This window comes from Podarcis liolepis (genome assembly GCF_965112155.1).
Source record: "Podarcis liolepis genome assembly, chromosome: 8".
NCBI classification, from domain to species: Eukaryota; Metazoa; Chordata; class Lepidosauria; order Squamata; family Lacertidae; genus Podarcis; species Podarcis liolepis.
In genome coordinates, this window is record NC_139560.1 from 67,787,184 (window position 1) to 67,800,964 (window position 13,781).

General features: G+C 44.4%; 1 protein-coding gene across 1 annotated transcript in view; it reads right to left on the reverse strand.

Moving 5' to 3' along the window:
- Positions 1-3,969: 3,969 nt before the first annotated feature.
- Positions 3,970-13,781, reverse strand: part of TNFRSF11A (TNF receptor superfamily member 11a) — a 46,103-nt gene continuing 36,291 nt past the window's right edge. The window contains exon 10 of the mRNA XM_083519355.1: positions 3,970-9,995. Coding sequence (XP_083375481.1) covers positions 9,583-9,995 — 413 coding nt within the window. The 3' untranslated portion in view covers positions 3,970-9,582. The remainder of the gene's footprint in view (positions 9,996-13,781) is intronic.

The following is a 13,781-nucleotide window of genomic DNA, read 5'->3' on the forward strand; positions in this document are numbered from 1 at the left end:
CGGGCTCAGGGCGGCTAACACCAAAAACATTTCAATAAAAGCATAAGAAAAGAAAAGAAAATTAAAATACAGTTTAAAATGCAATTAAAAATGCAGCCTCATTTTAAAAGTGAAAACCATAAGGGGAGGGAAACATAAGGGTCAGACTGAGTCCAAACCAAAGGCCAGGTGGAACAGCTCTGTCTTGCAGGCCCCATGGAAAGATGTCAGGTCCAGCAGGGCCCTAGTCTCTTGTGACAGAGCGTTCCACCAAGTTGGGGCCAGTACTGAAAAGGCGCTGGCAAGGGATGCTGCTGCTGCTACTGTCATGGTGGAGGTGACAGCTGTGACTTGCTCTTTAGAGCTGGATCTGTCCCCTCAGCATCCTCTCCTAATTTTTATTTACTTCTTTGTTTATTTATTTAATTTATATACCACTGTTCATCACAGAATATTACTGCCTCTGGATGAATATGAGGTGCTGCTGGTCTTCTCCCACCCTTATTCCTGATGCAGATCTTTATCTCCCCTCTCTCCACTTGTTCCTGATGTAGAACTTCACTCACCCCTTCTTCTCAGGTGGGATGGGGGGGGACCCCATTTGTGGTTCGCCTCGGGTGCCAAAATGTATTGGGCGTGTACAGGAGTTCGCTGCAAGGGTGTTTATTCCACATCATTTTAAGAAACACAAAGAGAACGGATCAGGTCACGCCTAATAATTGCAGCAATCGGCGCCTATGTTTTATGAAAACTGTTATCAGATTTCAGCACTAAACTCTGTGCATTGGATCTCGACAAAAAAAACCTTCCACTTAAAAGCCTGATCCTGTTTATGCTTCCTCGGATGTTTGTTAGCTTCCCATGTTCAATACTGCTTCCTGTTTCCCTTCCTGCCCTCTGCTGGTTTCCTGTGTCTTATATTTAGATTGTAAGCCTCTTTTGGAAGGGACTTGTTGAACCTGTTCTTTGTGGGGAAAACAAGGGCATATGGATGGTGCTTATAAGGATATTAACAAATTCCGTCAGGCTTTCCCCTATCTAAATCCACAGGATTACACACCCCAAGAAGTGTATCTTTGGTTTTGAACAACCAAGGTGGTCCTATCTTGTAAAGCAAATGGCTCATGATGACAAACAATAAATGCACAACCTCATGAGGGGATGTTCTTTTTTGTGTGGAAATGTTCTCTTAGTAGTGCAGTCCTATATCAGCCTGTCTACCCAGAAATAATATCCAGTGAGTTTAATAGGGCTTATTCCCCATGTAGGAAAAGAATAGACTGCCAATATTATAATGCCATTTGGAATACTGTGCCCAGTTCCTGTCACCTCAACTGAAGAGGAAAGGGTGGAGATTGATAGGGAATCAATAAGGGAAAGATGGGAGGAGACTACACAGTGAAAGAGAAATGAAACTTAAAACTAAACTGCTGTGGTAAATGTGAAATGAAAGTGAAACTCAGAGCTCAGTACTTAGTTTGAAGTCCACAACCAAAATCTCAGCCAACGAAAGCAAGGGGGGGGGGGAGTGGATCATTGTGACTGCAGTCCTGAATATCTTGGAAATAACTTCCATATGGGTCAACAGGACTTGTATGTTCATTTATGTATATTCCTTTACAGTGCAAGCCTGTGTATAAGTAGTTGAAGTCTCATTGTGTTTAGTAGCACTTGCTACTAAGTAAGTAAGTGTGCTTAGAATTGCACTCCAATGATCACGGTGCAAATAGAAGCCAAAATGCACCCGCCCACCCATCACTACTCCCAAGTACAGTGGTGCCTCGCAAGACGAAATTAATTCGTTCCGCAAGTTTTTTCTTCTTGCGAGTTTTTCGTCTTGCGAAGCACGGTTTCCCATAGGAATGCATTGAAAATCAATTAATGCGTTCCTAGGGAAACCGCCTTCAGACCAGGTCCGGGGACAGTCTGTCCCTCGACCTCTTCTGAAGGCTGGGGGGGGGGACAAGGGCTTTTCTTCCCACCCCCAGCCTTCAGAAGGCTGTTCTGAAGGCTGGTGGTGGGAAGAAAAGCCCTTCTTTGCACCTCCCGCCCCGCAAGCTCCGGGGACAGGAGGGCTTTGCTGCCGACCGCCAGCATTTTAAAAGCCCCTGCTGTCCCGGGGCGATTTTAAAATGCTGGCGGGCGGGAGCGAAGTCTCTGCTGTCCCGGGGAGATTTTAAAATGCTGGCGGGCGGCAGCGAACGCTTCGCTCCCGCCCGCCAGCATTTTAAGATCGCCCGGGGCAGCGGAGAAGTCTCCGCTGTCCCGGGAAGGCAGGCGGGGGGGAGCAAAGACTTTTGCCCCCCGCCGGCCTTCAGAAGAGGTCCAGGACCTCTTCTGAAGGCTGGCTGTGGGCGAAAGTCTTTGCTCCCGACCGCCAGCAATTTAAAACAGGTCCCCGGAGATTTCCCTATGGGCTTTCGTCTTGCGAAGCAAGCCCATAGGGAAATCCGTCTTGCGAAGCGCCTCCAAAACAGAAAACCCTTTCGTCTTGCGGGTTTTCCGTCTTGCGAGGCATTCGTCTTGCGGGGTACCACTGTAAATGTGATGCGATTTTATCCAAATAGCCTGCATATTTTCTCAGAAAACAAGCCTTACTAACAGGAAAAAGGAGTTTGCATCTGAGTAAGTGGGTACCTGGCACATGTATGTGACATCGTTTGTGTTGTGCGCATGATGTCACATGGTGTGGTGGGACCAGTGGTGCGTTTTTGGAGGGCGTGATGGGCCCTGTGAGACTCTCCTGTGGCTGTGATGAGCCCAGTCATCATTTGGCATACCATATGACATTTTGCGTGCACCATATTGGGTCGTCCAGCTGGGCACTCACAGTAAATTATTTGTGGGTACCTTGGCACCCAGGGCCCCCCAGAGATGATGCCTATGGCTCTGAGAAGTGTGAAAAGTCAGTTTAGTTTCTTCATGGTATTGGAAAATGTGGATTAGGTAGTTTTTCGTTAAAATTTGAACCACATTTCTCCCTCATGCCCAGCTTGGCAATGCCAAGAGTGCAATTGTATTTTATTTACATGGGAAAAGCAGTGGATCCACCTTTTGCATGTTCCAATGAGGGTTTGCAACATTCTGCATTATCAGCGGTGCTGCCAGGTTCCAAGATGCCCTGAGAAAGGTCTCTTCCCACCGCCACAGAGATGTTGATTGTTTACTCCTGGTGGTGGTCATGGGATTATTTGCACAACACTGAATTGCAGTTATGTGTGACTGAAGGAAAGACACTCTGTACATACTTAGAGGCACTCATAGAGGCTTAAAGGTAACTTCAAGTACACAACAAATAAAAGGTATAATTCAATAACAGCGAGGTGCTCAACATGACGGGACTCTTTCTCACAGTTGTCTGAGTTCTTGAAACTATTTGCAAAAGCACACACCTTTTGCTCCCATGGGTGTAATTTTGTTCCAAATTCATTTGTGAAATTCATACTTGGTTTTTGAAGAGAATCGGGCGTAGGTGCTAGAAACCAGGCAGATAAGTTCTGCTAGGAAAAAGTTTAGGCAGTTCAGGCCAGTTGCAGTATCCAGCCGAAGGTTGTGGAGTGCAGAAAAGGCGTCTCCTGAGCTCTGCAGCAGATGAAAGATACGGCAGATGTTCCACTAACATACATGGTTTTAAATGGTGCATGCCGTGGCCGCATTCCTGAGGTAACTGGGACACAGATGTAATCCCAGTGAGGTACCAAACTCCAGCTCATCGTTATAGCTTTTGGCATGTTAGTCATTTGCATTCATCCAGATGTCGTTGGAAATTGTATAAGTGCTTTTCATTTCTTCTCCCCAACTTAAAGAACGCTTCGAAAGATTCATGAAGTCATCTGCTTTATTAAAATGCATTTGCTCATGAGTGATTTATTTGCTCACTGTACAGCAAACATGAGAGAAGTGTATAAAAATTATGAATAGTGTAGAAAAGTGTGTAGAGGGAAGTTTTTCCTCCTCCAAATAGTAGAACCTAGGGTCGGGGCTTTTCCCCCTGCTAGAACTCACAGGAACTCAGTTCCGTCACACCTCAGGTGGGTGCCATTGCCATTAAAAGAGAACAAGGGAGACGTTCATGGTGAGTTCAGGCACCCCTTTTTCTAGAAAAATAGCACTGCATAGGGTCATCCAATGCAGCTGGATGTTGAAAGAACTAAGGCAGACAAAAGAAAGTGCTTATTCGCACAGTGCATCACTAAAAAAAAAAAAAGTACCATATTTTTTGCTCTATAAGACTCACTTTTCCCCTCCTAAAAAGTGAGGGGAAATGTGTGTGTGTCTTATGGAGTGAATGCAGGCTGCACAGCTATCCCAGAAGCCAGAACAGCAAGAGGGATTGCTGCTTTCACTGCGCAGCGATCCCTCTTGCTGTTCTGGCTTCTGAGATTCAGAATATTTTTTTTCTTGTTTTCCTCCTCCAAAAACTAGGTGCATCTTGTGGTCTGGTGCGTCTTATAAAGCGAAAAATACAGTAATTCTCTCCCACAAGGTGTAGTTGTTATTGTTGGCATCTGTCTGTCTTGGGAGACAATGGAGGATTGTGCTCAGTGCATAGCACCCGCTAATCTGGATGGCTTTAAAACAGGGTTAGGCAAAGAGGATTATAGTGGCTAATTTTCATGATGCCTATATGTTCCCTCCGGGATCTGAGGCAGTGTGCTGGGAATCACAAGAGTGGAAAGTGCTGTTGTGCTCGCATCCTTATTTGTATATTTCCCATAAGCATCTGGTTGGCTGTGTTAGAACAGGATGCTGGAGTAGGCAGGGGGAGGGCAATGCTTGCAGGTTTTGTTTATTACAATCAAGCAATATATAATACAAATTTTGTGAAACAAAATTTAAAAATAGATGGGTCTTTGGTCCAATCCAGCAGGGCTCTTCTTACGTTTACAGGGATTGGATGAGAAAATAAAGGTGATCCACTACAGTGCACCGTTCCTGCATCAAGTGGTAATTAAAACAACAACAACAACGTTTGCTTTTCTTCTGCTGCTGAGGAGTAGATGAGCTCATACCATCTGGTGTTAAAGACAGATGAGCGCTTAGGGCTGCCTTTCTGTTTTTACAGCCTTTTTCACAGAGATTTTTTTTCAGAGAGAGGTCTTAAGGCGTTTTTGTGCACGCAGTAAATGTGGACCAGGAACTTCTAAAACAAAACCCATGCCAGCCTGTCTCAGCAAAGCAAATCAAAGCACTGCTTTGCATAATCACTGAGTTCGATGCTAAACAAATCCAGCCCCCCCCCAATCCAGTTCCAAGCGCCTTCCATTTGTTAAAGCAAAAGGTTGTAAAACTGAGCACTGTTTTCTGCACTGTGCTTTGTCTCAACCTTTCCCATAATGTTCAGATAGAGATCCCAATCTGAGCATCAATTGAGCCCAACCTCTTTGACGATGATAGTTTTTTTTAAAAAGGGTGGGGTCTGTGTTTGAACACTTTTTAATTCCTTTTTTAACACAAAGTTTCAAAGATGCAAATTGAGAAAAATTATCAGCATCTTAGTGTGAATTTCTCTTCATATACACATTTTTGTATGCAGTACTCCCCAATATATGCATTTTTACGAAGTAGGCACTTTGCGTGTTCTTTCCTGTAATATATGCAACTATACACAGACTTTAGCCCTAGTATATGTATTCTTGTGCCCGGAGCGTTGCATTGCAAAATTTGGATAAGCCTGAATTTCAAAGGATGGCTGTGTCTTGATTCACAGATTCTTTTAGAAAGTGAAAAGTAGGGAAGTAGGCTTTTAAATTCAAACAGAATTTAATTCCGCCCTGCCCCCACCCCCCACCCCTGGCAGTTTACATCTGCTAAATTTAAAGATGGAGCATGAGAGGAGCTAACATTCAAAAGCAGCACTCCCATGTGCTTGGAAGTTTCATGTGGCACAAGTTTCCTGAGACAGAAAAAAATGTAGCGGCTGAGGCCCCATCTCTGCAGGTATCACTAGCTATTACTCGTTTCTGCCTCCATCCGTGTGAGAAATGCACAAGTTCATTGGAAAGATGAGGAACAGGGAAAGAAACTAGGTGGTGCTTACTTTTTTCCATTTTTAGTGAAGAAGAAGACGAAGAAGAAGAAAGGACAATGTTTTTGGCCACATCATTGTTGTTGTTGTTTAGTCGTTTAGTCGGGTCCGACTCTTCGTGACCCCATGGACCAGAGCACGCCAGGCACTTCTGGCTTCGAGAACACTGTCCAACCATCTCATCCTCTGTCGTCCCCTTCTCCTTGTGCCCTCAATCTTTCCCAACATAGGGTCTTTTCCAGGGAGTCTTTTCTTCTCATGAGGTGGCCCAGAGTATTGGAGCCTCAGCTTCAGGATCTGTCCTTCCAGTGAACACTCAGGGCTGATTTACTTCAGAATGGATAGGTTTGATCTTCTTGCAGTCCATGGGACTCTCAAGAGTCTCCTCCAGAACCATAATTCAAAAGCATCAATTCTTAGAAAACTGAAAATCCTTAGAATTTCACCTTCTCTCCCCCCCCAGAAGTCCCCAAATATACCATCTCCATCTTTTGCAGGGAACAAGTAGGTCAACGAAAACACAGAGAGGCGATTCAGCATGCTTTTTGGGTCAGTGCCTCTGGCTGTTAACCAGAAGGTTGGCGGTTCAAGGCCCCCCCCCCCCCGGGAGGATCCCTACATTTCAGGGGGTTGTTCTAGATGACCCTTGGTGTCCCTGCCAGCTCTGTGATTCTATGAAAACAGTATTATAAACTCCTCTTCTTGAAATGTTGTGAAGCAAGGCATAGTTTCCTCTCTAATAATTATTGATAGGCTAACCATTTCTCTTCACCCATCACCTCTTTCCTATGAAATGCTTCTTGTGTTGAGATCCGTAAGGGTATCATCATATATAACCTAGGTTTTATCTCTCAAAATGATTCTTAAACTCCAAATATAACCTTGTCATGCCACAGATACCCATGCCCTCAGCAAGGCATATTTTCCTTCTTCAGTACCTAATGCCGCTGTCTCATATTCACATGAATAGGAGGGAGGGATGAAGAGAGGCCCATTCCCTCCCTCTTTTTAGGGCATTAAAGTGCATGGTGATGAGTCAGCTGCGTCAGCTGAGAAGAAGAAGGCCAGCAGAGGGCAATGTGAGTAGTCTTGTGAGCATTTTTGCTCCTGACTGATGAGAGTCTGCAATGGAAGGGTTTACTTTACGCAGCCGGTGGACCCAGTCTTGGCAGAAAAGTCTTCCTTCTCCCTGTTAAGGTCAGGGCGATTTGAGTCCTGTAATATGGGCAGTTCCTTTAGTTTGAAGTTCTTGCACAGGGACTTGAGAGGCTCCTCTGAATAATAGACCCTCCAAGTTTCCCCATTTCCCAGGGCCGATCCTGGATTTACATAAACCGTTCGGTAATCCGTAATCTACACAATCACGTAATCTCCTGCTTAGGACATCCCTGTTTTCATCGGTGAAATGTTGGAGGGTATGGAGTTATGTGACCCACAAGCCAAGGAGATAAGTAACTATACAACTTTTAGAAGACATCTGAAGGCAACCCTGTATAGGGAGGTTTTTAAATGTTTAATGTTTAATGTTTCATTATGTTTTTATATTTGTTGGAAGCCACCTGGTATAACAGGATAGTGGTAGGGATTTGATGAGTGTTGGGTGGTTTGCTAGCAGGTGAGGCTGTGCGTAAGGCTGCTGAGCACCATGGCACAGCTGTGTGTGTGTGTGTGTGTGTGTGTGTGTGTGTGTGTATCTGAAAGGAAGCAGGGATAATACCTGAAGGAGCATTTCCACACTCAACATTTAGCCTAAACACTGAGATCTGACTCCAAGGGCCTTCTGGCAGCTCCCTCACTGTGAGACGTGAAGCTATAGGGAGCCAGGCACAGAGCCTTCTCAGTAGTGGCACCCGCCCTGTGGAACACCCTCCCATCAGATGCCAAGGAGATGACATCTTTAGGAGACATTTGAAGGCAGCTCTGTATAGGGAAGCTTTTTAATGTGCAATGTTTTATTATGTTTTATATATGTTGGAAGCCACCCAGAGTGGCTGGGGCAATCCACTCAGATGGGCAGAATATTAACAATAACAGCAACAACAACAATAATTACTATTATTATTATGGAACAGGACGTCACTATCTTGGAGGGTCTGAAATAAATCTCTTTTTATAAAATGTTTCCTCATTCTTGTTGATTGTTACTGGACCCAGCAACATGACACCCACAAGCATTCAGAAAGGAACTGGGGCAAGGAAAAGGCTAGTGGGAATTTAAAAACAACCAAGGCTTGGGAAGAGGAGGAGTCGAAGTCAAATGCAGCTGGTAACCCCCTTCCTTGGTTATTTTTGCGCCCCACCCATCAAACTTGATGGAACAATATTAGCTACAAATAAACTATGGCTGACAGTCTGTGCTAAAACGATGTTTAACATTTTAAAATTCAGAATCGGAGGCTATGCAGCAAATGAAATATTGAGCAGTGGAGCTGTTTTGGGGGAAAAAACCATTATGTTCTGCTCAAACAAACCAGTCTTCTCCAAGGCTGAGCTCATGGTACTGTACGTTTGCACCAGAAACCAGCTGAACAGAGCAGTGATTGGCAGGAGCCTGCAATAGCCCAAAGCCAACCAAGCCTAGACCCAGAGTAGCTCTTGCAAACCCCTTTAGAAACTGGATTTGCTTTTAAAGGACAAGGTGGTGAATAGACATTTAAATAAGAAAACCTGTCTGAAGCATGGGGGACAACGAAACCAGTGGCGTCTTTTCCATAGCTAAGGTTAACCTCAAGCCTTAGCAAATGGGGGAAAAACATGACTCCTGTTTAAGAGACGGAAGGGTCTGTCAGTTGCAGTTCTCTGAGGTCATCATCTCTCCAGTCTTAAATTCAGTTCTCCACATTTATGCAGCAATTCGTGATTTTACAAAAAAAAACCTATAAAGATTCTTCAGCATTTTAGTGCAATCTCCTAATAAAGACATTTTTCTCTGCTGTTTTGACTAATCTGCCCATTTTTGCAATCTGTTTCTCCTGCTATTGTGCATTTTTATATGCTTCCGCACAAAGGTATTTATTTCTATACATTTCCCCCGCTAAGATATGCATTTTTGTAAACATTTGGTTGGAGAAATGAAGTACACCATTTAGGTAAGTGCGGATTTTGAAAGACGGCTGGGTCTTGGTTCTCCTATTGTTCCGGAAAGTGCAAATTTGATGAATTCAACTTTAAAAGCAAACTGAACCGAATTTCTCCCTAACAGCCGGTCTACCGTTCTAACAAAATGCAAGACTAGAGAGGTTTGGCGATATGTACAAGATGCTTGGGAGCTTATTTCCCGTGGCATTTGGGGATTTGGAACAGCAGCAATGCCTCTTGCGCCTGAATCCTGAAATATTCAGCTTGTTGTGAGAGACGTACCCTATAGCACCAAAGCGTACTGAAGTTTCCTGCTTCCTTTTATAGCAGAGGGATCGTCATCCAGAAAAGACCCTGCTTCTCATCTGTCAGCCACAACGTTCTGACGGCGACAACGAATAAAAGATTGCTACCCAGGTGCTGTTTGCTAGAACACATTCAGTCACCGTGTCCTTTTGACCAAACGCCAGAAACCAGCAATTCAGGCTTTGGTTCCATCAGTGCAATGGTTGCTTTAGAAACTGCCCTGGCTTTCCCTCCTCTTGCACGGGCGGCAAGGCCTCACTATAGAAAAGTTTCATGTTCTGACTCTCATGCGTCTCTTCTTGAGCTATAGGCCCAGCAGTTCTCTTGTACTCTCCCACAATGCTCGGCGGTTCACCACCCACACTGTGATATGAATTCATCTCAGCACATTTTTCCTTATATTGGCGAGCGTTGCCCGCAAAGGTCTCGCAGCGGTCCAGATTTTCCTCTTGCACTGGGCTGCCCAGGCTGTCGTCACTCGATCCGGGAGACATAGACCCTTCTTGGGAATTCTGACTCACGTAGACGACAATGATTTCACCTTTGAAATTCATCACTTGCCCGCTTGAAATGAATGTAGAGTTGCCATTTCCAGTCACATTTCCTAGAGAGGGTGTTGGAACAGGAGGAGGAGGAGAGAGAGACAAACATTTTCCCATTAATATATGGGCACTGTAAGGAATTTACAGTGCAGGAGTTTACAATCAGTCAAGATCCAAAGTAACAGATGCAGAAGGAGAATGCTATGGACAAGCCAATGCAGTTTGAGCTAAAATGCTGTTTTCATAAGGGAATACTCAAGTTTCTGGAAAACCTCTAATTCAGATGGCAGCTGTACAGCTCCCGCAGATCAATGATAACAGCCTTTGCAACTGATACTGACAGAGTGTTTTACGCTGCACCAGAACAAGCAGCGACCTGTACTATTGAAACCAAAAGTTTCCATTTAGTGTTGATCCATTAGACCAGATGTTTATATGGCAAGTGATAAGTTTAAAGGTCAGTGATAAATGTCTGATACAGAAAAAAATCAAGAGGGAGGGGGAAGCTTTGGGCACCCCAGTCCTGCTCTAGAGGCTTCAGACTTCTGCAGTCTTCACTTTGTTTACTTAAGGCAGGGGTGGAAAAGCTGTGGTTTTTCCCAGATGTTATTGGACTACAACTCCCATCATCCTCAGCCAGCGTAATCTATGGTCAGTAATGATAGGAGCTATAGTCTGGTGACATCTGGTGCGCCACAGGGTTCCCACCCCTGATTTAGAGGAACAGAGGGGGCAGAGAGGCTACAGGTTCCTATGAGCCATGCTCCTGTACAGAGCATCTTTAAGATGCTAAGGATCATGGGAGATGTCAATCAAGTTTACCAGATGCATCACACATGTGTAGAGGGATCCAAGGTCAGGTCCCCAGAAGCCTGGATGCTTCATGCCACAAATGAGGTCCTTCCAGCTGTTCCTTTCTAGCCTTTGATAAACAACACAAAAGCGGTAGAAGAACTAACTAAACGAATCTTGCACCAGACGTGAGCTACAGATTGCGGTACCTGATCAGAAATGAATCCATGGATAATTTCTGTCTCTAATAGTTAGGGTCAGAGTTTATGAAGAGATTTGTACTAAAGGTACAGGACCCCTGGATGGTTAAGTCCAATCAAAGGCGACTATGGGGTTGTGGTGTTCATCTCGCTTTCAGGCCAAAGGAGCTGGCGTTTGTCCACAGACAGCTTTCTGGGTCATGTGGCCAGCATGACTAAAACGCTTCTGGCACAACAGGACACAGTGATGGAAACCAGAGTGCACGGAAATGCTGTTTACCTTCCCACCGGAGCGGTACCTATTTATCTACTCGCACTGGCATGCTTTCGAACTGCTAGGTTGGCAGGAACTGGAACAGAGCAACGGGAGCTCACTCCTTTGCGGGGATTTGAACCACCAGCAGGGCAAAATCTTTAAAGCTACAACCTCTGAAATCAGTGGGACTTACTTCCAGGTAAATGTATGTAAACTGTTTTGGATCCTAGAACTCATTTTTAATCCATTGCATCATTGGATAACTGTCAAGGCATATAATGTACCAAACTACGTTATGTTTGTTTTTCAAGAGTTCACATACAGAAGAAAAAAAACAACAACTGTGACTAATGCTTTCATCTGGTGAGCTGAAAATCTCAGTTTGTAATTGGTAAAGGGATTTTCTTTTTATTCCTTTCCCTCCACCGCCACCATAACATTTGGCCTGCCAGCTAGCTAGCCAGGGCTGCAGAGTGCCAGAAAATGGGTGGAGAAACCACTGGCACCAGCATGTGACTGTGCTGGGTCTAGACCATTTCCAGAATCTCAGGAAAAAACAGAAGTTCCTGGCTCATTCATATCACCCTTAAATTAACTGCAAGATTAATAAGGAGGGCAAGCCTTACTCTAGGCTCCTCCAGACTGCCAGTGTTTTGTAGGAGGGATTCAAGTGTGTATCAGAACTTTAGATTTGCACCATTAAAGTGGATTAGAGGGCTATGTCACCCTAGGGCAGGGGTCTGCAACCTTTAAGACAAAAAGAGCCACTTGGACTTGTTTCCGAAGAAAAAAACCTGGGAGCTGCAAAACTCGTCATTATAAAATAACTTTTTTGTCACTTTTTAAAATTATTTCTTTGTTTGACCCCTCAGAATTACTCCTCCTCATAGAAATAAACGTTAAATTAACAAGTTACCTTTTTGTGTGTGTGTGTTCTTCACTCTCCTTCAAAACAGTGACCAGCGTACATGCCCTCTTTCAATGCAGTGACCAGCGTACATGACCCTTACAATGTAGCGGGTGGGCGGGTGGGAAGGTGACGTCGGGACGGTGTGTGACTAACACACGCACCGCCCCCATGCGACGTCACAGCCAGTACAGTGCCCGCCACAGTGGAAGTGTCGGGGCGCACAATGCCGGAGCCGCGGCAAAGGTGTAAAAGAGCCACATGCGGCTCCGGAGCCGCGGGTTGCAGACCCCTGCCCTAGGGCAACAAATTAAAAAGAAAAGAAAAGCCGGATGCATTTCATCCTGGAAAGCGATAGGGAAACACACTGAAAAGTGTGGAACAAATAAATGATGAACAGGATGCCCTGTAAACACCCTGCAAGCAAATCAGAACAAATGCTCATTGTCATATAACCACCCTGTAAACAAACTGGAACAAATGCTCAATAAAGGCCTGGCATGGTCTAACTATTGCGTAAGCTTTGTGTAAGCAAATCAGGATGAATAAATGAACAGCTCCTCTGTAGGAGCCTTGTGAAGCACCAATAAAGGTATTTGCATTGGATGACATATCCCAGGTGGGGTTCCATTTTGTTGCCTCCATTTCTGTATGGCATTTAAACAAAAAAATAGAGCCAAGGACAAGCACCATTTTGAAACTTCAGAGTTGAACATATCTAAGGCTCCTACTGCACAGCCTTCATGTGATTTGTCTCCCTGAATTTCACATTTATTGACAAACTAAGTTAGGAGTAGGAGTGAGAGAAAATGTATGTGAGCATAGCATCTGGGTAAAAGCCAGATCCCGTAGAATTAAAATGGATCCCCCTGATTTTGTATGTAATAGCCTGAGTCTCAGAACGTGGGGTCTCAGAAAACAACAACACAATAACATAATCAGTTAAAATCTTACATTGGTAAACTGCATAAAATCACAGATCTGGTCCTTGCTAGAACCACAAAATCATCAACCTACACTATGGATACTCATGGGATTATAGGTGATTTACATAGGAACGGCAATTAAACCCTCCAGCAATTCACAGATCTGGGCACTCAGAGAGGAAACCTATCATTTGATGGTGGCTTTGAATGGTTCTCTTGTAAAAATCATCAGAATCCCTAAGAATCTGTATCAGATCCATGGTCTTTTTTCCACTATGGGAACACTGAAAGACACCAAAGCTTTGATTTTTACAGTTCAGTCAGTAAAGAAAAATACGATCACTGATGAGAGTTGGGCAGGAACCTGCCCTGTGAAATAAAACTGCAGTTTCAATAGGATCCATTTTACTGGATCTGATGTTGTGTTTGTGTGCATACGTGCATATATTTTCTCTCTCTGGCCCTCCATTCTTGCTCTCTCTTGACCTTTATGGCATCCCAGATTGCTCTGCTTTCCCTCTCACCCTCCCCTTTCCTCTTCCCTTTCTGTTTGGTTGTTCAGGTGCTGATCTCAGTCTTGAAAAGCACATTGCGCTGAAAAAGGAAGTGAGGCACTCTTCCCATTTCCTCTTTCCTCTTTATGTGCCTTTCAAGGCTCAGATCAGTAGCCTCGAAAAGCACATAATGGTGAAAGAGGAAGTGAGAAACATGTTGCTCTTTCCAACTTCCTCCTTTGCTCTACGTACCTTTTCAAGAGGAAAAATGGT